This window comes from Cygnus olor, chromosome 2, assembly GCF_009769625.2.
Source record: "Cygnus olor isolate bCygOlo1 chromosome 2, bCygOlo1.pri.v2, whole genome shotgun sequence".
Lineage (NCBI taxonomy): Eukaryota > Metazoa > Chordata > Aves > Anseriformes > Anatidae > Cygnus > Cygnus olor.
In genome coordinates, this window is record NC_049170.1 from 1,468,266 (window position 1) to 1,492,392 (window position 24,127).

General features: G+C 56.5%; 1 protein-coding gene across 3 annotated transcripts in view; it reads left to right on the forward strand.

Annotated features, from left to right (window-relative positions):
• Positions 1-164: 164 nt before the first annotated feature.
• Positions 165-24,127, forward strand: part of CCDC12 (coiled-coil domain containing 12) — a 36,206-nt gene continuing 12,243 nt past the window's right edge. The window contains exons 1-2 of one of the 3 annotated variants that reach the window (XM_040548001.1): positions 165-371; positions 22,920-22,990. In XM_040548001.1, coding sequence (XP_040403935.1) covers positions 225-371; positions 22,920-22,990 — 218 coding nt within the window. In that variant the 5' untranslated portion in view covers positions 165-224. Of the gene's footprint in view, positions 372-18,444; positions 18,550-22,456; positions 22,550-22,919; positions 22,991-24,127 lie in introns of those variants that run through there. The other 2 variants (XM_040548002.1, XM_040548003.1) reach the window with 2 other exon arrangements.

A 24,127-nucleotide genomic window follows, 5' to 3' on the forward strand; every position in this document is an offset into this window, starting at 1 on the left:
CCCTCTTCCCGTGGGGAGGAGCACTCCTAGCGATTCTTTATTATTGTTTTTTAATTTATTAGCTTATAACGAATTTTTAATTCTTTAATTTTTGGGGGTGACCCCCCCCCAAAAACCCACCCCCCACCCCAAAAAAAAAGCCCCCATCGACGCGCTCGGCGCTCGGCTGGCCGCGGCTGCGGGGGGAGGGAGGGGGGTGAAGGCGGCGGCGCGGGGAGCACAAAATGGCGGCGCCCAGCGGCGGGGCCGGGGAGGAGGCGATGGCGGCGGCGGCTGTGGTGGAGGAACCGGAGCCGGTGCTGGGGCGGCTGGAGGAGGAGGCGAGGAGGCGACAGGAGAGGCTGCGGGCTCTGAGGCAGCGTGCGCTGCAGGTATGGGGGCTGCGGGGATGGGTTCCGGGGGGGGGGGGGGGGGGTGCGGGAGCATGGCGGGATGCGGAGGGGAAGGGTCCCTAAAACCCCTTCAGCGCCCCCAAAATCCCCTCAGCGCCCCCAAAACCACCCCAAAACCAAACCCTCTCGTGACCCCCTGCCCTCAGCCTAGGCTGCCCCCAGCCCCATCCAGCCTGGCCCTGGGCACCCACAGGGATGGGGCACCCACAGCCCCTGGGGGCAGCCCGCGCTCAAAATGAGCAATTTTCCCCTAACGTCCAACCCAAATTCAGCCTCTTTCGGGTTAAAACCGTTACTCCTTGTTTTATTGCTGTGCTTCCTGGTAAATATGTCGGGGGGATGTGGGTGTAAAGGTTCAGGAGGTGTTGAGGGGCTGCGGGGGGGGGGTTTAGGGGTACAGGGTTGGACCTATAGGTATAGGAGGGATTGGGGAGTGTGGGGTTTGGGGCTCTGGGGCCCGTGGGTGTAGGAACTGGGTTCTTCACTTGGAAGGGATCTTTAAGGATCATTTCCTCTAGCCGCAAGGCCTTTCCATGGCTAGCCAAAAATTTAGGGCCCAGACTGATTTGGATGGGAAGAGACCTGAAAGGAAGGAGCGTGGGGAGCTGGGGGTCGGCCTCTTCCCATGGATAACTGCGGTAGGACCAGAGGAAACGGCCTCGAGTTGCGCCAGGGGAGGTTCAGGTTGGAAATGAGGAGACATTTCCGCTCAGAAAGAGCGGTCAGGCATTGGGATGGGTTGCCCAGGGAGGTGGTGGCCTCACCGTCCCTGGGGGTGTTCAAGGAAAGGTTGGACGTGGTGCTTGGGGACATGGTTTGGTGGTGACATTGGTGGTAGGGGGGTGGTTGGACCAGATGATCTTGGAGGTCTCTTCCAACCCTAATAATTGTATGATCATCTAGTTCTAACTCTGGGAAGCCTGCACCAGGGCCTCACCACACTGATAATAAAGGATTTTTTTTCCTTATAAATAATTAAGATCCATTCTCTTTTAGATTAAAGCCATCACCCCTTGTCCTGTCGCTACACCCCCAACAAAGCCCTCCTGCAGCCCCGTTTAGGAACTGGGAAGTTGTTATAGGGCCTCCCTGGAGGCTTCTCTTCTCCAGGCTGAAAACATGTTATGGAGGGCGTTGTCCGAGTATCTCTTGACCAGAGACAGGCGTGGGGCCTGCTCCAGTGCTTCATCACGCTCATGGGAAAGAAATTTCCATTTATATCTCGTTCAAGAAGCGTTTGGACAACGCTCTCAGACTGGTTTTGGGGGTGGTTCTGTGTGGATCCAGGAGCTAGACTTGGTGATCCTGGTGGGTCCCTTCCAACTTGGGATATTTTGTGTTTGGGGTGTGTGTGGGGGTACGGAGAGGTGCGGGGCGCTGAGAAGGGTCTCAATGGGGATCTGGGGTTAGGGGGAGCTTGGGGGCAAGGGGGCATGAGGGTAGGGAGCTGGTGGTGGTGGGGGTCTGAGGAGGACTGGGGGGGTCTGGAACCACCAGGTTGGTGGTGCTGAGCAGTGAGGGGGTTCAGGTTATGGGGTGTTGAGGGCTGGGCATGGAGGATGGCTGGTATTTGGGGTGAAAAAGCGTGGTGTTTGGTGCAGGGGTTTGGCTAGGGGTGTAGGTGAGAGTGATGGGGTAAAGGGTGGTGGTGGGACGGGGCTGTGCGGGCCGGGGAAGCGGATTTTAGGGCTGTAAGGTGAGGAGGGTGGTGATGGGGTGGGTGTGGGGAAGCAGGGCTTGGGGCAGGAGAGGGCAAGTGGAGATTATGGAGGACAGGGGTGAGGAGAATGGGGCTGTGGAGCGAAGGGCCTTGGTAAAAAGGGTGCAAGAAAAGGGGGAGGTGCAAGCGCTGGAGGAGGGAGCTGGGATTTGGGGATCAGCGCAGGGAAGTGAGGAGTACTGGGTGTTTATGAGGGGCTGCGTGGGGAAATGAGGTGCTCTGGAGTGAAGTCCCTTGTCCCCGGCCACGGGGATGGGAGGAGCAGAACTGGAGAAGCAGGCACAAGGTTTCTTTTGGGGACCTGCCCCCCGTGTGACCAGCCCTCTCGCCCAGCCCCAGTGCCAGTACTGGGTTTTGGTCCCGGGTGCTGGGTCCCTGCTGGCTCCAGGTGCCCGTGGCTGGTCAGGGACTTGCCCCCAGGCTTCCAATTGCGTTTTCACCCTGCTTTTGCCATCCTCTGCTTGTCATGGCTAAACAGCCGCCTTGTGACGTTCCCGTTACCTCCCCGCTGCGCTGTTCCCATCACGTGTGACATCCAGGCCACAAGCTGGGTTTGGGAGCCAGGATGAAAACAGAGGTTCGTCCCGGCTTGATTAGCAACGTGTTCTGCTTCTCTGGTGCTCCCTGCTAGTAGGGGCCTGAAGCTGCCCGTTCGTAGGGGTGTCGTGAGCTGATTGCCTTTAGTAGGAGCCAGTGGTGTTACCTCGCACAGCAGCTGAGGCCGGGTGGGTCTGCAGGTCAGGATTTCCATGTCCTGGACCCCGTGCTCGCTGCTGGTCCCCTGGGTTTGCAGAGACGACATCCCTGTGAGATGCAGGGACTGGCTTGGGGAGCGATCCCAGGGCGATCCTGCGGTTGGTTTGTAAGGAATTCATCGGAGAAGCTTTGTCGTGGGTCAAATCCTCACCTGGAAGAGCGTGGTTCTTCTGGCTAGCTGTCCCTGTCGCCTTGCAAATGCTGAGCTCAGAGTATTGAAATATTTTTTTTTTTCCCCCCTATTGGAGCTGAAAGAAGAATGCAGCGAGTGTGAGAACCCGGCAGTTAGTGCCTCCTGAGGAAGGCTGCCACGTTCCAGCGTGTCTCGGCAAGTCCCGGCCTTGCTTAATTCTCCCCTCTCGGGCTCCTGAGGCGGTGCGAGCTGTTCCCCTCCTGCCACGTCAGCCTCAAGTTGTTGATCGAGGTCGGTACGGTCCAGTAACGTGGGAAGGTGTCTTGCTCCTCTGCTGAGACCTTCCTGGGGCCTGTACCCCTCCGCCAGGAGCCGCGACCGTGGTGGGCACTTCGTGCTGTGTTCCTCGCCTTGAAACACCCATCATTATCAGTGCTGAGCTTTCAGGGAGGGAAAAAGCTTTCAGCTCTTCTTGCCGAGAAGAAAAGCTGACGGAAAGAAAAGCTCTTGCCTTTCTTTCGGCCAGCTTGGAGGGAGCGAGGCTTCCTGAGAACCCGCGTCCTGGTAAACTTGCCCAGCTCAGGCCGCTCAAGCATCTGCGTAATATAAATGTTGTTAGCTCTTGATTTGGTCTTTTTTGATGTATTTCTCATGACCGTAGACTAAACTGAACGGCGACTCCCTGTTGTCTTTGAGACAGGGATCAGCTGGTAGCCACCTGGGGAAGGCTGAGAGCCTTCGAGGCCGTTTCAGGAGAGTCCAAAACGTTGGTCCCTGGTGCCTCAAAGAGGAAAGAGCCCTTCAAAGCTCAGTTCCTCAAATGGGGATAATCTCCTGAGATCTGACATAGCAGGTGGTTACAGAGGGTGCAGCACGCGGTGCATTGTTCTTACCCACTGTACTTTGAGATTTTGCCAGTAACAGCATGCTGCTGTGCCCTCGAAGGTAACACCGGGTCTTTACCCCGTACAAAACAGATGTGTGCAGGTTCTGGGCTCAGCCCTGAGCCTGATCACGGCTCCTTGGGGGACAGGAGTGCTGGAGGTGGGCTGCCAGCTCCTGAACTGCCCGGCAAGGCTTCTGGCTCCCGAATCTCCCGTGAAATCCCCTGTTGGTCAGCCTGGGGCTGCCCAGCGCTCTGCTCTGGTGGGCATTCAGCTCGTGCACGGTGATTCCTTCCCCGGGGCTGGCTGGAGCAGCACGGAGAGGAAGGGCGAAGCAGCAGCGCCGGGGCAGGGAGCAGCTCTGTTGGCACCCACCTCGCCGCGGGCGCGAGCCACTTCCTTGTGGCGAGGAGCGGGGACTTCCTGGGTCAGACCAAGGCGAGCCTCGTGTTAGGCAGCTCCCAGGCAGCTTGTCCTGCTGAGCTTATCCAGCCCCTCTAAATCCGCTCTTACTCCTGGCTTTGGCAGCACACAAAGTTCCCCCATGGGACGAAGAACGAGCTCCTTTGGTTTCAAGTCCTTTAAGTGAAAGCTGCCTGGGGTGTTTGCTCTCAGAGATCTAGAGAGCAACATTAAATGATTGTTCTGTCCGTGTTTATTGTCTTATGGCACTCTCAGTCTCTCTTCCAGGCTCAAGCTGGGGTCTGTGAAGTCCGTCTCTGTGTGTGTGTGTGTATATATATATATCATATATATATATCTGTGACTTCCTTGCCCATCTCTTCTGCTCAACACTGAGCTGACGTTTCCAGAGGGCTCCCCTTGGCCACCCCGAGCCCTTTCCCGAGCAGCACTACTCATCAGGAGCCCGCTCCCCGCCTGTGTGTAGCCAGAATTACTTCTTTCCCCGCGTGCCCTGCTTTTTTTTCCCTTTATTATCAGCCTCTGAATTTCACCTGTTGCCTTATTGCTCGGTGACGCGTGGTTGTAAAACCCTCCTGCGGGACTCGGGTTGCCGCTGGATTTCCTTGTGAGTCATCTGCGAGCTCCTGCGAGCCCTGCTGTGGAACCAGTCGAGCCTTTCCCCAGCCTTTGGGCGTGCTCGTGCCACCCCGAGCCCTGGCAGAGGGTGTGGGGAAAGGGGAGAAGGGGGGAGCTGCCCTCCTGCACCGTGCCTGGTCTTGCAGGAGGGAGGGCGCAGCTCCCTGCCGCGGTCACACAGCGAGGGGCACCGATACTTGGGGTCAGACAAGGAGCCTCCTCCGGGTCAGGCTCCCCTGCCAGCTGCACCCTGTGCTCGGTTTTGGCACGAAGGCGATGGGCGTCTCGTTCCTAAGTAACGGGGAAACAAGTTGAGCTAATGCCCAAACGTTTAAGAAGCTCGAGGCAGGATCCGGTGCGCTCTGCCGTGCATGCCTGCCCTGCTGGGCTGCCTCCTGCTGATCGCCAGCCGATGGTTTTTGCTCAACAAAAGTTGTGATTGTTTGAGTTCGGGGCATAACCTACACTTGAGACGTGTCAGTCGACGTTCGCTTGCACAAACGTGCTTAAAATAGTACACGAGCCGATGCTGGCGTCCTGGGCTAAACGCGTGGCCTTGGCATCAGTAAGGTTTGCAATTCCAAGGTAATTTGAAGGATCGGGTACGGTATCAGCGAGGCCATTTCCCTCCTGAATTCAAATGGAATTGTCTTTCAGCAGCGAGTAATCAGATTGTGGCTCGGACTTGGTGGCGTATCGAATATTGCTTCCTGTTCTGGCAAAAAAAAAAACCAAACCCACCATAAAACAGCGCAGTTGGAATTGTCCCACTGTAATCTGTAGTTTGCAAGCTTTCCTTTTCTTCTTTCTCAAGCCGGATCAAAACGTCTTGCAGCCGCTGCTCCCCAGCGCTGAGGTTTCTGCAGCTCCTGGCCCCGCAGAGAGGCACCTCCTGCAAGCCTGTCCCTTCTCTCGGCGCAGCACGCGGTTGGTTGTAGCTGTTCCTGTGGCACCAGGGCCTTTTTTTGGTGCTTTTGGGTGCTGGGATTCTTCCCTGGGTGCCAGGGCGTTAGCCAGACCAGTTTTGCTCCCCTGCAGCGAGTGGGATCGGTGCTGGCTCAGCCAGCTCGGGCAGCAGAACCTCTTTCTGTTGCATTGCTGCCGCTTCTGTGCGAGCCCCGCTGATTGACAGATCCCTGTTTTACGCCCAAACAAATCTGAAACTGAGCTAGGGGAATAAAAAAAACTACGGTAACCTCTTATCTGGGAGCCTTCGGAGAGCCGTGGGAGTAGCCGTGGAGGTAAACTTTGTCGCTGCGCCGGGAAGAGGAAGCGTGCAGGGAAGTTGTGCAGCGTGTAACGGGGCTGTGCTCATTTTCTACCAGCCTGGGACGTTTGGAAGCCACGCTCAGCTCATGTTTTCGCTGCCACCTTCAGTTAACAGGAAAACCCCACCAAGCTCCTGCGGGGAGCTGCGTGAAAGGTCGCCCGCCGACGCCGGGGCTGCTCGTGTTTGAGGATTTGTGTTGCGGAGGGAGGGAGCAGCCGTCGGTGCCAGCTCCTGGGTGCTGCCCCGGGGGAAACGGGGACGTTTCCCAGCTCTGTTTCCATGCAGAGCGTTGCACCCGTGACCGGGGCAGGCCTCTCCTGGAGCAAGGCTCTTCTGGGTCAGGGGCTGACCGACTGGATGTCTCCCGTGCTTCGCAGGGCTTTTATTTCTTTTTATTTCTTAAATGAAACAGACAGAGCTGTGCAAGTGAGCTGGTTCCTAGCGCTCTGCTTGTCGGAGGCTCCTTGTGCTGATACAGGCGATGCTGAGGCTTTATCCTGGCAGCATCGTGTGCTAAAACCTGACAGTCTGCTCCCTTCCTGTCTTTTTTTTTTTTTCTTCCCTAACGGCTGCAAATCAGATTGAAGTGTTGGATTGTGTCTCTCAGGGAGACTTTTTTTTATGTTGAAGAGTGTCTTTTGCTCACTGTAAGCTTTAACAGGGACACAAAATACAGTCGCAAGCTTTGGCTAACTGCTCCTTGTTATTACCTAACGACACATTTTGAAGACCCGGGTTTCCTGGATCCCCTTGAAGCTCCTGGCAGCGCGCAGCCTGGCTGGAGGCGACTCCGTCTTCGCGTACACCGAGGTCCTGTGCGTGCTCACGGGAGTGGTTTTGGCCAGGTGAGGGATATGCAAAACCACAAAACCACGAGTGTTTTCAGGCCGGGGACCTTACGGTTTCATGAACGCTTTGCAATTTTCCTGTTTTTTTTTTTAAAAAAAGAAAAAAAAAAAAAAAGGAGCCCAGTGGCACGGGGCTTGCCCTGGGAAGCAGAAAGCCCTTGCACTGCGAAGTCCCCGTGCTACAGCTTGTGCAGAAGCTGTCGGGGAGCTCTGGCTTCTTAGTGGAGGGGTCAACCCAGCGGTGCTTGGCGTAGGAAGCACGTCCTTGCCCTAGATAAGAAGCTGCCAGATAGCTGTGCCGAGGGGTGCCAGCCTCTCTGAAGGGCTGAATATTGTTGCAAGCCCTCTCGGTAAGTCTCAAGGAGCCGTATTTCCATAACCACGGCCTTCTGCCGAGCGAGTTGATAATTAACTGCAGCTACTCCTGTTTGGGAGGCGCTTGCCTACAGGTTGCCCTTGGAACAAGCTTTCTGATGCGTCCCATCTGCCCGTTTTGGAGTTAGACGGGCGCTTTGCTCCGGTTCAGTGGAGCTTGTGCTGCTTCAAACCCCATAAAAATCCCCACGTAACGTCAGCTCCTCCAGCCGCCGTGCCCTGGGACGTGGTTGGGAGCGCTGTGCACCTCGGAGCTTGCCTTAAAAATACTGGGGGCTTTGTGAAAGCGAAGCCCGTTTGGGGATTCACCCGTTAAGCGGTTTTCCACCTGGTTTTAAAAATAAAGGGGGGGATGCAGGAGGTCTCAGGCCTCTTTTTGGTTTCGGTTACCCAGTGTGGTGTCTTAAAGGCGTTTCCTTAGGGAGGAATTTCTGTTGTAGTTAAAAATCTGTGTGTGTGTGTATATATATATTTAGAAAAGGATTTGATAGGTCTTTTGTCTGGGTAGCACCAGCGAAGCAAAGTAGTAGTGGCATAAAGAAGCACGTACGTTATCTTCTTGCGAGGAGCTAAGTGCTTTTCCCACAGCTCCTTATTTTTAGCAATAGATACGGGAGTAGCGGAGAGGAATTCTTGTCTCAGCTCTTGCTTGTAACCTGCCCTTGCCCCTCTGATTCAGCTCAGAAATAATCTGGGTGCGTGGCTGCTGCTGAAGTGAGAGGAAGCGCTCGCTGGCTGCTGGTGGCAGCTGAAATATTGAGAGTTTTCCTCTGCCTTTCCCTGCCAGTTTTTAGGGTTTTTTTCCCCCTCTTCCTTAGCACGAAACCTCTGTGATATGGCAACCCCCCTTCGGAGCCCCGCGCTTATCTTTTAAGTGGGGGGTTAACCTTCAAGGAGAAACAGAGTTTGAGATCTGATTCCCCTGATGCTCCTTAATCTTGACTTTCTTACGCATCGCCGTGGTAATGGGCAGAGGGTTTTTACGTAATATTTTTTTCATCTCTACCTGTTTTTAAAAAAACATAGATTAACCTCTCCTTTTCAACACGGACCAGGCAGTGCTTGAAGCCTCGGCTCCTTTAATCTGCCGCTCAGCAGTCCCAGCTGTGCCGCCCGGCCCGGCTTTTCCCGCAGCTTTTGGATGGGCTCCGTGGAAATAACGCCCGATGCTGAGCCTCTTTTCGTCCCCAGCTGGTGGCGAGCTCGCAGCAGCTCCGAGGGGTAATGCAGGCGCGGGATGAGCTCGGCGGTGGCCTGAAATGGGGCTGGGGAAGACCATGTGTGAGCTCTCTTTGGGGGAAACCTCGTTTAGCCTTAAAGTCAATGAACTCATCCCTAAAACGCCTTTTTCTGTAGGTTACGGAAGCTGCCTCTTTATTTTTTGACACAGGAGCCCCGTTTTCCCAAGGACACGGGGCTGGCGGGACCGTGCCTCTCCTCCCTGGTTTCCCTGATGGGTTTAACGCCAGGGCAGCAGAGGGTGGGCACGCTGTGGGTCGAGGGCCCTGCAAACATCACAAAAAAAAGGAGGCTTTGTATGGAAGGAGACTTTATTTTTTATTTTTAGACCACCCTGCTGGAACATTTTGGTGCAAGCTCAACTGCTACCGACTAGCTGTGAGGTTTGAGTCTGAAAAACATTTTTAGAGCTCCTGCTTTATGGAAACCCCAGAGAAAGTACCCACGAGCCAAGTCCATGGGAAAGCAGGCCTGCTTGCTTCTGCTGGTCACAAACCCACAGCAGCTCCTGCAGGAATTTCACTGTGCACCTCTTCTTGAATGCACATTACTGGGAAGGCCGCTTCGGCGTGGTCCTGAGCTTGTGAGCTTTGTAAGCTGCGGTTAAGCTCAAGAGGGTGTTTGCTGAAGAGGAACCGTGTGGTTAAAGGTCAGTTGGGAGCTCCTCTTCCCGTGTAAGTGCTTGATTCCCTTTCAGATTCTGTTTTTGGTGCTTTCGGAAGCTTTTCTTGCCTTTGACGACTCGCGGTATCTTCCCGGCGTTGTTTAACTGGCGCTCGACGTTTGTTTTCCTGCTTCCCTTAGTTCCAGCAGTACAACAAATGCAAATCATCCTGCTAGTCAGACGCCTCGCGTGAAGTCTGGGCGCTCCGAGGGTAATGCGTTTTCAGCTGGAAGGCAGAGATTTGAAAGCCAAATGCCAGCGGGGGAAGCAGCAGATCTCTCAGACGCTCTTTAGGCTGCAGTCGTGGTTCAGAAACGGGGATCCGAAGGTGATCCGAGCAGCAAACACCTTCCTCGGTGGATTTAGGACAGAGGTTTTTTGCCGAACTAAGAAAACCTTCTGTAAATGCCCATTTTTACCCTTTCTTGCAGCTGATGCAGGTGGCTCTCCGCTGCCTGAGCCTGTGCAGCATGTACGACGAGACCTGCAGCTCTTCCCTTCCTCTCTTTCTGGTATTGTTCTCGCTTCTCCTGGGACGCGGATGGCTTTGCGCCCAGCCCTCCCCTGCGCGGTGGCCTCAGGTTATTCCCACTGCTCTGTGCGAATCGAGGCACCGAGGTAAACAGGGGGCAGAGTCTGCGGGGCCCTGGAGAGCACGGTCGGCTCTGGCCTTACAGCCGGGGCTGTGCTGCGGAGAACCAGGTTGCTTGGGACTTTTCTGGGGGAATTTTGTGCTAAGGCACAAAAAAGAAAAGGCAGAAAGCGGCTGCCTTGTTCCGGCTTCCCTGTCAGAAGAGATCAGCTTGAGGAGAGGGCTCCAGAAACGGTTAGTGGTTGTGTGGCCGGGCACAAAAATAGCGTGAGAGAATGATAAACGGAACAAATAACGAGACCCAGTAACGGGCTCCGCTATGAGCTGATTCTCAGCAAAAGACCTGGCTGTCCCTCTCCTTTTAGAGCAGGACCTGTGGAGTGGTGGCACGAGAGGATGCTGCTCCTCTTCCGAAAGCGTCCGTCAGCGGAGAGCATCGCGGGGCTGACCCGAGCAGGAAAGGTGCCTTTCTCCCACCCAGCCCTGGTAAACCCGGCGAGCAGACCAGCCACGGAGCTGCTTTTCCTTCTCTCTTGCCCCCAAAACCTCAAACCCAGCTTGGGAGGCAAGCAAGCAGGAGCCTTCGTGGCGAGGCCGCGGGCGGCAGGGCAGGCAGCCTCTCCACCCGCTTTTCCCTTCGCATCCCTGCGCCGCCACCGAAGCTCTTGTGGCTGTGTCACGCATCACATCGGAAGCGCTGCCTTGGCTAAAACCCAGCCTTTTGTCTCCATTTAACGTCGCTTTCGGTTCGCGGCCACAGCTCCCCGCGCCCGCCGGGGCTCTCGAGAGAGGCAGAGGAAGGCGGCGGGGCCGCTCCTTTCCTCCTCTCGGCACCCAAGGCAATTCCTGCCCTTCCCACTCCTTTTCCTCCCAGTTTTTTCCCCAGCCTGGGGTCCCCGTCGGCCGGGGCCTGGCCCCACGCCTCGTCTCGCCGCCCATTTTTTTTTTTTCTGCTCGGGTTTCGTTGTGGGGCCAGGCGGGCCTGACAGCCCGCCACGGGGCGGCTGAGAAAATAGTTGCTGTGGAAACGGAGCGGAGTAAAGTTATTACAGCCAGAATAAAACGCACGCTGAAGGCTCCAAAGGCTTCGTTTTTCGTCCGGGCTTTATTAGGGAAGCGATAAGCTGTCGCTGCGGTGCTCAGGGGGCTGGAGGTGGAGGCCTGCAGACGCGATGATTGTGCTTCCGCCGCAGCGTGCGAGCGCAGGAGGCGGTCGGGCGTCAAACTTTGGGACGTGTTCCTTGGCTCTGCCGTCCCCAGGGATGATCTGGGAGCTTCTGTGAAATGTCACCCCACTGGCATCGCTGGTGTGGGGACGAGCAGCTCTGCCACAGCCACGTTAGTGGGATTGGGAAGGGCTGGGGCATTTAGGTGGGATCTGGGGGGGGGTTTGGGGTGCTTGGCTGGGCGGGCTCCAGGCTGCTGTCCCCGCAGGGCAGCCAAACCCCGAAAGCAAAAATCGCCCAGCACTTGTTCAGTTAATCCTGCAGCCAGATGGATGTCCCGCAATCAGCGCGGGTGCCGACTGTGCGAAGTGCGGTGTGTTTTTCCCGAACTGAAAACCTTTTGTGAGCGCACAAAGCTGGGAGATAAGGTCATAAGGTCCGGGAGAAGCTTTGCGGCTCCAGGAGGGGCCGCGTATCAGCGCTTTGAGCCGTGCTGTGCGCCCCACGAGCAGGAGGTGGGGAACACGGGCGGAGCTCGGGGCTGGATCCCGGTGTGGCTGCGCCCCTCTGCTCTCACCCCACGAAACAAGGGGACGCTCCTCGGGGTAGGAAGGGGGCTCCCCTCGTTCCCCTTAAGGACGCGCAGGGCTGTCGGTTATGGGCGAGACCAAACCTCACCTCTGCTTATTCCCAGCTCCTTGCCGCGGTCTCTGGAAGCAGAGGCGGGAACAGCTCTCTCCTCCAAGCTCTCTTCGATGGCTTTTACGCAAGGGGACGCGCAAATACAATTCCTCTGCCTCTGCTGGGGTTCCCCCGGAAGCTTCTCCGCGGGCAGGGAGCGAGTGGTGCCGCTCTCCCCTGTGCCCAGCAGGGCTTCAGGCGATCGGAGCCGGGTTAAAACCGCAGGGAAAAGGGAACGGTTTTCTTTTTTTTTGGGGGGGGCAGCAGGAGGCCGTGGACAGCAGGAGCTCTGTTAGGGCCCTGGCTTCCTGCAGGGCGTAGCTCGACAGCCCCTTACACCCCTCCGAGCTGACGTGTGGCCGCGTCCTGCCCGTGCTGGCATGCGCTTGACCCTGGTGCGAACTGGTTCAGGAAGCTCACCGCCTTGGCTTGCCTTTTTTTTTCTTTTTTCCCTCCCCCCCCCCCCTTTTGTTTGGTTTGTTTGGCTTAGCTTCTGTGCCAGGGCGAGCCCTTGAAGTGGTTTCCCACGGGGCGAGGCGAGCGCCGGCGGGGACGGACGGGTGACGGGGACAGGGTGGTGGCACACGGGTGGTGGCACCGCCAGGCTGCGGGCGAGATTCCTCTCTACCCGCCACCGGCGCTGGCGGAAGAGGAATCTTTCGCCCTTCCTGTGTAATTTCGGGTCGTCTGGGGCTGTGAGAAGGGTGTGGAGATGAGGTTTGTCTGCCCCCAGCCGTCCTCGTGCTCCCTCCCTGCAGGGGCAGCACCACGAGCCCTCGGACTGAGGCTTTCCTGCAGCGCTTCCCACTGCCATGCTGGGACATCCAGCCTTCTCCAGGCTGTTTCCCGATGAGCCAAGTAGCCGAGGGTTTTGCTGGAGAGCCCTTAATGCTCTCCCCTTACCTTTTTCCCCTCTTTTTTTTTTAATTTCACTCTGGATGCTTGCGCTAAATCTCCACGCTATTTCCTCGGGGCCGTGGTCGCTGCTGCCCGCGCTGTTGGTGTGCTGCTGCTGTGCAGGAGGCGTTCCAGCATCCCACGTGGGGTCTGCGTGGAAAACTAAACCTTCAGAGAGGTGCTCAGGCTCTTTAGAAATAAATAAATAAAATAGAGAGACAGTGATGTAGGAGACCACTCATTCCATGCGTTTTTGGGGAGCCACGGAAAAGGAAGGGCTCGGGAGGCTTTGTGCCGGAGTTTCTGCAGGGAGTTATTTGGCTTTTCAATTAAATATTTTGTTTTCAGCTGGGTTTTGTGCATGGCTGGAAGTCCCCTTTGGCCATGACCTTGCGTGAATCAGAAGAGAGCTGCGGGTGTTAAAGCCTCGCCTCCTGGCGATGCCCGATTACATCGGTGCTGGCCTGTAAAGACCTGGCTCGCCCCTCCTAGGAAGTGGCTGAGCTGTGTGACGAGGCTGTGTTCGTTTCCCCTCGCAGCATCCCTCTGGGGTAGTTTTGAACCACCCCAATTTCACGGGTGGGGAGTTAAAATCTCACTGAGATAACGTAAAAACCCGAAACGAGTGGCTGTGTGTTGCCGAGCCATCCTCGAGCTACACCGACATAGCTCGGTAATGGCAACGTCTCCTTTTAAATTCGCTTCAATTCCCTCGTAGCCTCCAAGCAGAGAATTTATAACGCTAACGAAGACGTCTTGGTGATCTCCGGGTCCCCCCAGCACCTTTCTGCCTGCAAGAACCGAGGCCGATGCGAAGCCAAGGGGAGCCCGTGGTGGGTACGGGGCCCGTGCCCCTGCGCGGCTGGCTGGCGGCGCCCCGCAACCAGCGGGCTCCATTTTAATTTACGGAGGGGAAAAAAGAAAAAACAAAAAAACAAAAACCAGCCTCCAGGAAACAGGTTAATCATCAGCTCCAAAAATGCAGAGTTAGGTTTGTCTTGCGCCCAAGCGGCACCGCTTAATTAGCGCGTGCGGGGCTGTGATTTCGTTGTGAAACTCTGGTGCTTTAGCTAACTTTAGGAAAAATAATAAATAAATACGGGTCTGGGGAGATTCATGCACGGACCTTCTTCCTTCCGCAGACGTTTCACCTTTCGACAGGGTCCTGGTGTGTAAACACAGACCTGGTTGTAGTCTTTTTTCCTGTTTTTTTTTCTTCTTCTTCTTCTTTGGAGAAATGAAAGTGGTCACGTGTAGCGTTCGGTTTTGTTTCTGCTTTTGTCCAACAACAGCAGAGGTGGCATTAAGGCCCTGAACTCCGAGCCAGCCTGCTTTCCTCTGCCCTCCCGCCCTGGAGAACACCGGTTTTATTCCCCCAGATAACCAAAATGTTGTCCCGGGCAGCTAGGGCAGGGCTGGCTTCTCAGCTTCAGCAGGACTAGCAGCTGCTTTTTTATCTTCTATTTTTTATTTTTTTCCCCCTCTCTCCTCTGTAGTAGGAAGGAGTTGCGTGACGTAGTAAAGCTGATGTGACGGGGGTTAACGCAGGCACGCTGTTTCTCCGACAGGCGGAATTAATTCTGGAGTTAACAAAACATTTCGGGAGGGATTCAGCGGATTCCTGGGCGTTAGGCGCTGTGAATCAACGGCTTGGGAGCGCTGCGAGCACCTTAACCCGTCGGATTCAGGTGCAGGGGGGTTTGGTGGTGGCAGAACAAACCGTAGTGGGCTTCTCTTCTGGTTTCGGGAGGGAGGGCCGCATCTTCTCAAACACCTTAGTGCTTTCTGTGTATGAGCACAGCCTACAAAGCCCATAAAAGCTTCTGCTCCTGTTGCCAGCACCCGTGTAGGTGGGCATCGGGCAGCAGAGCTTTGCTCTCTGTCTCCAAACGTGTGAGCCCTGAGCGTGCCGTGGATGGAGGACGGACAGAGGATGGATGGAGGACGGACAGAGGATGGATGGAGGACGGACAGAGGACGGACGGCTTCCCCGCGGGCTCGGTACTGAGCAGCCCCTCTGGGCGCCGCAGGCAGCGGCTCTGGTTCTGGGGGCTCCTCTTGGGGCTCCTCTTGGGGCTCAGACACCAGCCAAGCACCACCACGTTGCCTCTCGGCGTCGATCATTCGATGCTGCTGCCGCTCGGCGGCTCCGTCCCCATTTTGAGCAGCGCGTGGTGTCTCTCCGGGCCGTGGCATCGTGGCGAGGGTGAGTGCACGAGGAGGAAAGTTTCAGGCTGACGTTTGGGCTTGAGAGGGAGGGTTCTGGGAGCTGGGAGAGCTTCTTGTTGGCATCAGTGCGAGGGCAGTGCCAGCGCCCCTGATAACCGCCGAATGCAGGCAAGAGCTGCCTGGCCATCCGTGGAGAAGCGGCGGTGGTGTTGGAGCAGCGTCTTGTGCCGATGTGCGCTGCAGCCACCTGGATTGGCGCCGTGGAAAATATCAGGGTGAGGATGGAGGATGAAACGTGGCCTGAAAGGTGGGAAGAGCCTGGAGAAGAACGGCCAGGATGTATCTGACGTGGGTGATGCCTGGCAGGCTCTTGACCACCCGGGCTCTTGTTCTGGCCTGGGTTTTGCCTTGACGTGGGGAGGACTGGTGATGTTCCGCTTGGGTTGGGACGGAAAAGTTTATTCGTGGCTTTTCCTGCCCTTTATCGCCCAGAAAAGGGCTCCGGCTTTGAAACGTAGGGTTCCTCCTGCTCAGACTCTCTGCATCCAACCTGAACTCGTGAGCTTTCACCCTACTTGCTTCGCTGAAAGCTTTGTGGTTCTGGTCTCGGGGGAGCAGCCGTGCCGCTGATCTCACCGGGGACGGCAGCTCGCAGCCAGAAGCCTGCCGCAGCCTTCGCCGCGGCGTTCGAAATGCGAACGTGCAGCAACTGCGAGCGTGCGGCTCCTGAAATCGCGGTGACGGGCACGTTTAAAACGGCAAACCGCAGCCGCTTCGGCGGTGGTGTGGGTTATTGGACGGGAAGAAATACCTGCGAGTGTTTGCTGTGCAAACAGCGTAATTATACCATAAAAAAAAAAAAAAAAAAGAATTAAAAGCGCCTTTCATTTGGGGAATAGATTATTTTGGGAGACGCTGGCACAAAGCGAGGTGTTTGATTGTTTTCAGAGGAGGTTTTGTTCCTTGTGTGCGTTTCTTACGTGAAGCCGCCCTGCTCGGGCTCTCCTTTAACCATTTCCATAGTAACCGGCGGGGACTGAACCAGGATTATGGCTTCAATAAGGAAAAAGCTGCAGGGACATAGCTCAGGCTCTTATAAATCCCGTATTTATGTGATTACCGCAAGGACTGCTATGAGCGAATGGCTTCCAAACAGCTCCTGATAAATATCGGTGGATCTGGGGTCCGACCCTGACGGCGTTTCTGTGCTCAGAGCTTTGGGCTGCAAAATTTGTGATTGGGTCCTTTAGGGGCTACTTAGGGAATTAAAGCTGGTGTTGCTTTTGAAACGTGCTTTATTTGTTAATATAAACCTTTTGGCCACCCGGTGAGGTGCGAAGGCACTTAGTGCCTTTCAGCTTTTTCCCTTCGTGGCTCCGCTGGTGTGAAGCACAACACAACGTAGGCGGCACAACACAACGGCGCCTTTGCCAGGCTTCGAGGACACCTGGGCTGAAATCTGGGCGAAGCAAGAAGTGCCAGCACGTGCTGGGCTCCCGCCGAGACACCACAGCTCTGTCCTCGCCCCACGGTGCGTACGTTCAGCACAGGGGTTGGAGAGATCAAGGAGAGCGGCCGACGTCACCACCGAAGACGACGGATGCTCCTTACCTGGGTGAAGTCTGGTTGTGTCGCGCAGAAAATGGTGCCGTGGGACCTGGGAGCTTCCCAGCGGGAGGAGAAGCGAGGACAGGATGGTATATGGGCGGCTCCTGCGGCCAGGCAGCGTGCGGAAAGCAGGGAGAGCAGCTCCAGGGATGGAGCCTGCTTTGTTCCGGCTCTGACCTCTTTTAACTCCTCGAAAAGAGACGGTTACTCGCCGGAGAAGCACTTGGCTGGTAACACGACCATCCTCTGAGCCTGAAATGAAAGATAAGGAGATCTTCGGTATTCTGGTCACTCCCCGAGGAAAGCGAGCTGCTGTTAGTTCCCGGGAAGAGGAGAAGCCGTCGGGTCATTTCGTTGACTGTTAGGGGGTTGCCGGCGATCACCAGCTGTGGCTGGACCGCATTTAATGCGGGCGCCCCGGGCCAGCTAAGCAGCCCGGGGGATTTGGAAGAGCAGCTCTGCTGGAGCTGGGGAGGGATGGAAAATGCAGCGGGGTGGGCAAAATGGGAGATTCAGGCAAATATCAAAGCATCACGATTTGGTTACGGGGACTTCGGTAAGGCCCAGCGCTGAGTAGAGGGGGGAGCAATTCTTCAGACAAATTTTTAAGACAGCGGAGAGAAGGAAATAAATACAGGCTCGACTCTATGAAGGGTTATTTGGGAAGGAGTTAAGTGCCACACTTGTGTCACGCGGGAACGATGAGCTACTTCCCAGGCCAGCGGTGATGAGAGGATGTTGGGTATCTAGCAAAAAAAACACTTAAAATCAGCAGTCGGGGGTAATTTGCACCTAGGAATCCTAAAATAATCAGCCGAAGAGGTGGTTAGCCTGCTGCGTTTTGATTTGGGTTTTTTTTTCCGAGCACCGGATAAATTCCGGAGGGCTGGAAGCGGGGCTGATAAAACGCCGCTGTTTGAAAGCCCAGGCAAGAGGGGTGAGCTGGGTGAAGCCGGTTTGCCTGCTGCCGTTGTCAGCAGAAGGATGAAAAGGGCGATTTGCAAGTCCTTTAAGGAAGAGGAAGAAGAAGGGGGTGTCATTTTTGTCGGGTAAATGCGATTTAGCGAAGCCGAGGAAAAGTTGCAGCTCTGCAGTGGGCAGCGGGGAGCTTCGGGGCTGTCGGCGAGGAGCCGTCCCCGGCAGGAGCGTTGCTTTTTGGGGCCCGTGGTGCTGTGCACCCGGTGTTTCCATTGCTCATCTGGAAGCACGCGTGCGTTTTCCGCTTTACGACGGGTGACTCGAAGGTCTTGAAGGCTGGCGGGGCCTGAGCAGCGACAGAGCCGGCCCTGCCGAGCAAAACGAGCCCGCAGTGCGTGCTCCGTGCGCCTGCCTGGGGATGGTGCGGGGCTTTTCCGTCAAATGGGTTCGTCTCCTGGGAACTGGAGGTGTGGAGGAGGCTGGCTCTTGGTTTTTGGGCGAGGAGCGGTGTCCCCTCCGTGCTGCCCTGCTCCGTCTCACCCAGCGCAGGCGTTTTAAGACAGCTTTAAGGGTCGGTGGCGACGGGGAGGTTGCCAGAAGGATTGGGAAGCGCTCTGGATCGCCGTGTCCCAGTATTCTCACCCCTCACAGGCGTCAGGCTCTGGCATCACGCAGGTTTTGAGCCAAGCTGCTGACGAAAGGAGTGGCTCCTGCACCTCGTGTCTTCAGGAGGAGCTGCGGATCGCTGGGCGAGGCTCCCCAGACGAGAGGTGTTCCACAAACCCAGCTAAGGGATTTTACGCCTCCCTTTTGGCCCTGAATCTTTGAAGGCAGTGCAAACCGAGTCGCTTCCCTTGTTATTACGGTGGAAGGAACCAGAGGGCTGCACAGGCTCCTGCCAGGAAGGAAAAGCGCCGAAGCCCAGGGGGATTTTTCGCGTTCCTCGGCACGTCGCCCGGATCGCCCAGCACCGGGGCCGGCTCCTCGTGCACCGAGGGCTGCGACCTGGCTCCTGCAGCCCCCCGGATGGGCAGGAGGGTTCGTTCTGCTGGAACAAGAACGAGTCTGGCGTTTTGTGATTCCAAACGCAGAGCTCGGGAGACGAGATGATAGAAATGCTGTCTGCAGCCTCACCGTTCGGCAGCTATCAAGGCTTACCTCCCGCTTGGCGGTACGTCCTCGCTGGAGTCCGGGAGGTGGGCAGAATACAAAACTGGTGCCTTCCCCGGCGGGCTCTGAGCCTGGTGTGTCGCAGAGGGAGCTCAACAAAATCCCCGTGCTGGTGAGCAGAAAGCTGGAGCTGCTGCCTGCCAGGGCATGGGCTCATCTCCCCGCAGCCCCTGCTTTGCTGCCCTCCGGTACGCGTGGGCGCCTTCCAGGCTGGTTTTTACTGAGCTGGCCTCGCTGTTGAACTGCCAAATGTGTTTTTTCCTTCTGCCTCGTGCTGCCAAGGAGGAGAGCAAACCGTGCTGACCGAGCGTGGCCCGTGTCTGAGGTTTTTCAGGAGCCAGCCTCGCGGGCATCGTGCTCGGCTAGGAGCGCGGGCTGTCACCTCGTGGCTTGCTACCGGCCTCGCAGGCGTTGCGGGGAGGCAGCTGAAGCCCTTCTTTGAACACCCTGATGCAAATCTTGGATTTCTGCCCCAAACGGGCGGTGGGTTGGACTCGTCTAACCTCGGACCTCTTTGTGAAGAGCGGGAGGCAGCTGAGCAAAAATTTTCCTGCTGCTAGCTACGAGCCGAGGGTTGCCGTTGAGCCGTCTCCTCGCCGTTTAACTTGCAGCCTGCAAGTCAGCAAGCTTTTTAATGCCGGCGGTTTATCTTTGGACTGTCTCCTTGCAGAGGCTGAAGGATGGGAGTGACTCTGTTTGCAGGCGGTTGGCAAACAGCCTTGCAGAGAGAGCGTGGCCGCGTCTCCAGCCTCGCGAGTCGCCGCTGATAGCGAGCGGCTCGCCACGGGGCGCCTAGGAAAGAGGAATCGCTCGAGCGAGAGTGGAAGGGCAGAGGGGTTATTTTCGGCTCCCTTTGTGGTGTCGAGGTTTTAGGTAGGGGAAGGTGAAGTTGAACCGAAAAGTGGCGAGAGTCCCATTGCTGCTGCGCACCTGTGGGACCACGAACAAGCAAAGGGAAACATCCAGACACCCGCGGGACGAGCTGGTAATCGTCTGGGGGAGGTATTTCGGGGAGGAGCGCTTCCTGCCCTGAGCTGAAGAAACGAAAGTTGTGACACAGCTGGCGAACAAGTATTTGAAGAGGACGACAGTTCGTAAGAGGAAAAACTCGGAGCCCTGTGGAGAACCCCTAAGACACTGCTGCTGCGTCGAGCGATGGGGTAAATCCAGCGAGGGCAGAGAAGAAAAGAGAGATGGGGCAGCGGTGAGACGTGGAGCCGTAAGATACGACGCGTGTTCGAGAGCCTGTGCCCATATCAATAAATGATCACGTAACGAGACCCGACTCAGCCCTTGTCCCAGCCCTTGCTCCCAGCCACCGTCCTCACCCCAAGCCCCTTGCTTTTGGGGGAATCTCTGCCTCCGAGCAGCCGGCTGCCTGCGGGAGGAGGGAGATATTTTAAAGCATGCATCACCTCTCTCTGCAAGGGCTGTTGGTCACCTGCTTGGGGAATACCTGGGGGCTGTATTTCCCCCTCCTCTCGCCCTCTGAGGCTCTCCGAGTCCCCCCACCACGCTCAGGCGAGGTGCTGTGAGCGAGGAGGCTTCGCAACACGTCCCCAGTAATTCGTACCGCTGGTGGCTGCGGCTCCCCTGCAGTCGGGGCCGTGCCTGCTGGCTCTGCTCGCGGCCATTTCAGCTCTGTCCGCGTTCACACCCCAGGGATTTCAGGCAGGTATTCCCCTCAGGACGTGCCTGAATTATTTCAGGCTCGGCTGGAGCGCCTTAGTTTTAAATATCAATGCGGGGCGTCCCCGAGGGAGCTCGGAGCTGTGCTGTGCCCAAAGGCTTTTTTTTTTTTCTTGCTAGCCAAAGGTGCGGGCATGGCGGAGCAATGGGATCCACCTCTGTGTTCCTGCAGGAGGAAGGATCACGTCCGAGGTGAATCAGATTGTGCTGTGGTGAGCTCTGACCCGGTCCTTCCTTTCCCATGCCCTGCTGCCTTTGTGCCGTCAGCCTCTGAGGCTACGGATGCTCTAATTGCATCTTTGCAGCTCTCTTCTACACCCAGCTCTGCAAGCTCCGGCCTCCTGCAGGGGCTTTTTGGGGTGAGGAAGGACGGAGAGCAGAGGAAGGAACTTCTGCAAGGCCTGGCGGGGTGCTGCTGGTCGTACACAGTGCTCCGTGCCTGCCTTGCGCGTGAAAACCAGGAGTGCTGTGAACTGGCTGCGGGCTCGGACCCCGAGTTACACACACACACACACATTTAGGAACTCGTGACAGCTCCCTGCACGCAGCGTTGGGTGAAAGCCGCTGTTATCTCGCAGCTTTGCCTCTTCTCTGCGTGAATTCACGTGCTCGAAGGCATCACGAGAAGCCCTGGTGGCAGGCTGCGGGTAGCTCCTGCGGCTTTCTGCGGGGCTTTGGGCGCCGCGCTAACGAAACCAAAATGCGGCTTACAGCCCGTTCTGCAAACGGCGAGCCGGCAGGGATTTCTCTTGCTGGGGTGAGGCCTGACTCGAGGCGTTCATTTCAGACCTCGTTTGTGTTCTGCTTTCGCGCTGATCTGCCCGGCGGAGCCTGATTAGCGGCGGGTGATGGCAGGGAGCATCGTTCAGAGGGCACGCCGCAAATGGCTCCGTGCGGTTGGAGACGCGCCGTCACCTTGAACCTCACTGCCATCCTTATTACTCCACGTTCCCTTCCGCTGTATCTCCTCCTTGCCGGCTCAGGATTTCCCCAGGCACGCTCGTGCCTGCTCCCGTGTCTCCGCAGGGCAGCGCATCCCTTCGGCACAGACCGGGAAGGCGCCACGGGGGAGCTGCAGCAGAGGAAAAGAGCTCGGCTAAAAGCGCTGCGGGGCTCATCGCAGCTGCGTTTGCTGGTGGCGTGCTTGGCTTTTCTGGGAACACCAGCTAGAAAATATTTGGGTGGTGACGGGGAATGAGTTGCAGCAGGTACCAGGAACCGGGGGCTTTGGGCAGGCTGTAGAGGAGCGGCAGGATTTCAGCGCCAAATCATTTCGGCATACAGGGAAAAGGCAGACGTGCCGTGCTGCAGGACACGCAAGCTGGTGCTGGGAAGTGCAGCTGCTGCTGGGGGACGTTCTCACCGACTCTCTCGTTAGTGTTTCAGAACACGCTCGAAACCCTCCCAGGTAAGTTTCCAGCGAGAACGAGGAGAACGCAGGCTGCTAGCGCGTGTGCGAGGAGGTGAAAGGAATGAGAAAGTGAAAGAAGGTACTTCCCCCAGCTCGCAGCAACGTCGGCTGAAGGCTGTCCAGATATTGCACAGCAGCAGAAAGCTGCAGCGGGCCGCTCGTGGGCTGCTCGTGCTTCCACCCAGCCCGACTCTGTACTGAACGAGAAACGTCTGTGCAATGTCAGAAGGCCGCTGTGGGCTTCTGAAAAATAAAACCCACGTTCAGATGGGGTTAAAACTGAACTAACTACTGGTTTTAGGAATAATTGCTTTCTTCTTTTTATAAAGAGCACCGTTTTGCCTGCGCTTTGTTCAAGATCTGAACCTGAGCACCTCCGGTCTGCGATGGGCCCGAACCAGAACTGAGCTGTTTGCACGCAATCTGGTTTTTAACCTGGGTAGCAGAATAGAGTTTTAAAGCTTATACATTCAAGTTAAAAAAGCTGTTCACTAGGGAAACGTTTCTGGTCCTTCCAGAGGACAGAAATAAGTCTAGCTGGTAATTAATTTTGGTATCCTCAAGTCTGCTGTCAGATGTCTGAGCTCTCAATGAAACTTCTAGCACCGCAGGTAACCGAGCAGAGACGTTTCTGGTCTGAAAGCGATGCTGGCTTTGTTCTGGCTCTAACCAGTCCTCGCCTGCGATTCTCCAAAGCCAGGCGTGCCCCTTTCGGGGTTGAGAAAAGGACGTGAGCAGACCGGGGCGATGGAAGGGCTCTTCTTGCAAATGGTTTCACTTTGTCTGAGCCATTCCTGGTAAAAAATAAAAAAATAAAAAAAAAAAATAAAATGCAGAGGTGAATGTGGGCACAGGAGCAGCTCTGCGTTTATGGCAGCGTGGGTCACAGCAGCCAGATCTTACGGGAGCTGTGTGTTTATTACCAGGTAGCTTGGGCAATCCCCTCCTGCAGCCGGCCACGCTCAAGGAAACGCAGCCTCAGTCTGCCATCTGCTAGGGCTTAGCTTCTCGTCCTGAGCACGACAGGGGTGTTCGATCGTAAAAGCGACTGCTGCCAGGGAAATCCTTCCTTCCGTGCCTTTGCTGATCGCTACCGTTGCCTCTGAGGGCAGAATTGAGTTTTCCTTGCCGGTTCTTAGAGTACAAAGAGGAGAAAAAGGAAAGCCAGCTTCATTTCCAGATGTCACAATTTAGCGGTGATTTCGAACCCCGGGGAGGGTCTCCGAGCTGGGCTGCCCTTGCCCTGCGTGGCTGCAAGGGTCCGAGGTCTGACGGAGCAACTTCTTGTCTTTTCAGAACAAGAACAGCGGCGAGCCCGAGAGCAAGCAGTTCAGAAGGGACGATGAAGAGGAGACCGTCAGGCACAAGTAATTATTTATTTATTCCGACTTCTCTCTCGTGTATGTACTGTTCGGGCTCTGCCCTCGCGTTTGCTGATTAGGATCACAGAATTGTTGGAAGGGACCCCAATGACCACCTAATTCCACCCCCTGCTATGGGCAGGGACGCCTCCCACTACACCAGGTTGCTCCGAGCCCCATCCTTTGGCTTCCAACGCACAGCTTGGGTTTGGTTTTGGTGTGAATTTAACCTCCTGCTCTAAACGATCCGAGATGGGGGAGCGCCGAGGAAAGCCCTCCGGCCGACTTGCCGCGTTCCTGGGGGCAGCAATGGGAAAGGCGATGCCCTCGGAGGCACCTGGAGTACAGGTCGGTTCCACATCTATCACTCGATGCCCGTCACTCACACGTACATGGTTGAAGAGTGCAGGTTTTTCCGTGCACGCGGGCCCCAGGGCTTTGCAGCTCACACGTGGCTGTTTAACCGTGGCCCGCCGCTGTTTGTTCTTGTCACCGGAAAATGCGAGCACAACGCCAGCCGAGGCAGGGTGCCGCTCCTGGCAGGACCAGCTGACTCTGCAGTGGGTTTCCTGCTGCTAAAAACGCCGCCAGGTCTCCTTTGGACCCGACGGGGGGGGGGGTGAAGTTGGGTTTGAACTTTCGGGACGTGACCTCTTCTCGTGGCTGTGCTGGAGGAGGCGAGCGTCGGGGCTGCGGCCGCAGGCAGGCGCGCGGGGCCTGCTGAGAAAGCGGAGCAAGATCCCCACAGCCCTGCCTGCCTCTGCTGGGGAATAACTCCTGGCAGAGGCTGCGAGCCTTCTCGAGAAGTGCCAGCGTCGGTTTTGGGCTGGGAGCAGTTCTCGAGAACGATCTCAGAGGCTGAACTTCGTCCGGAGGCACCGCCGGTGGGTTTCGTGCCGGAAGAGTCACAGGATCTGCTCTGACGCTGACACAGGAGTTAAAGATCTCGGAAACGATGATGAATAATGAATAAACAGCTCTCGCTTTCCAGCCCTGCCACCTGATCCGCGGCGTGGCGAGGTGATGCGGTGTGCTGCGGCCCTCGGATGGGGAGCATCACATCACGCCTGTGCTCCTTGCCACGCGGTGAGCTGGCACCATCCGTCGGGCTAGCAGCGATGCATCCCTACAGTGAGCTTGAAT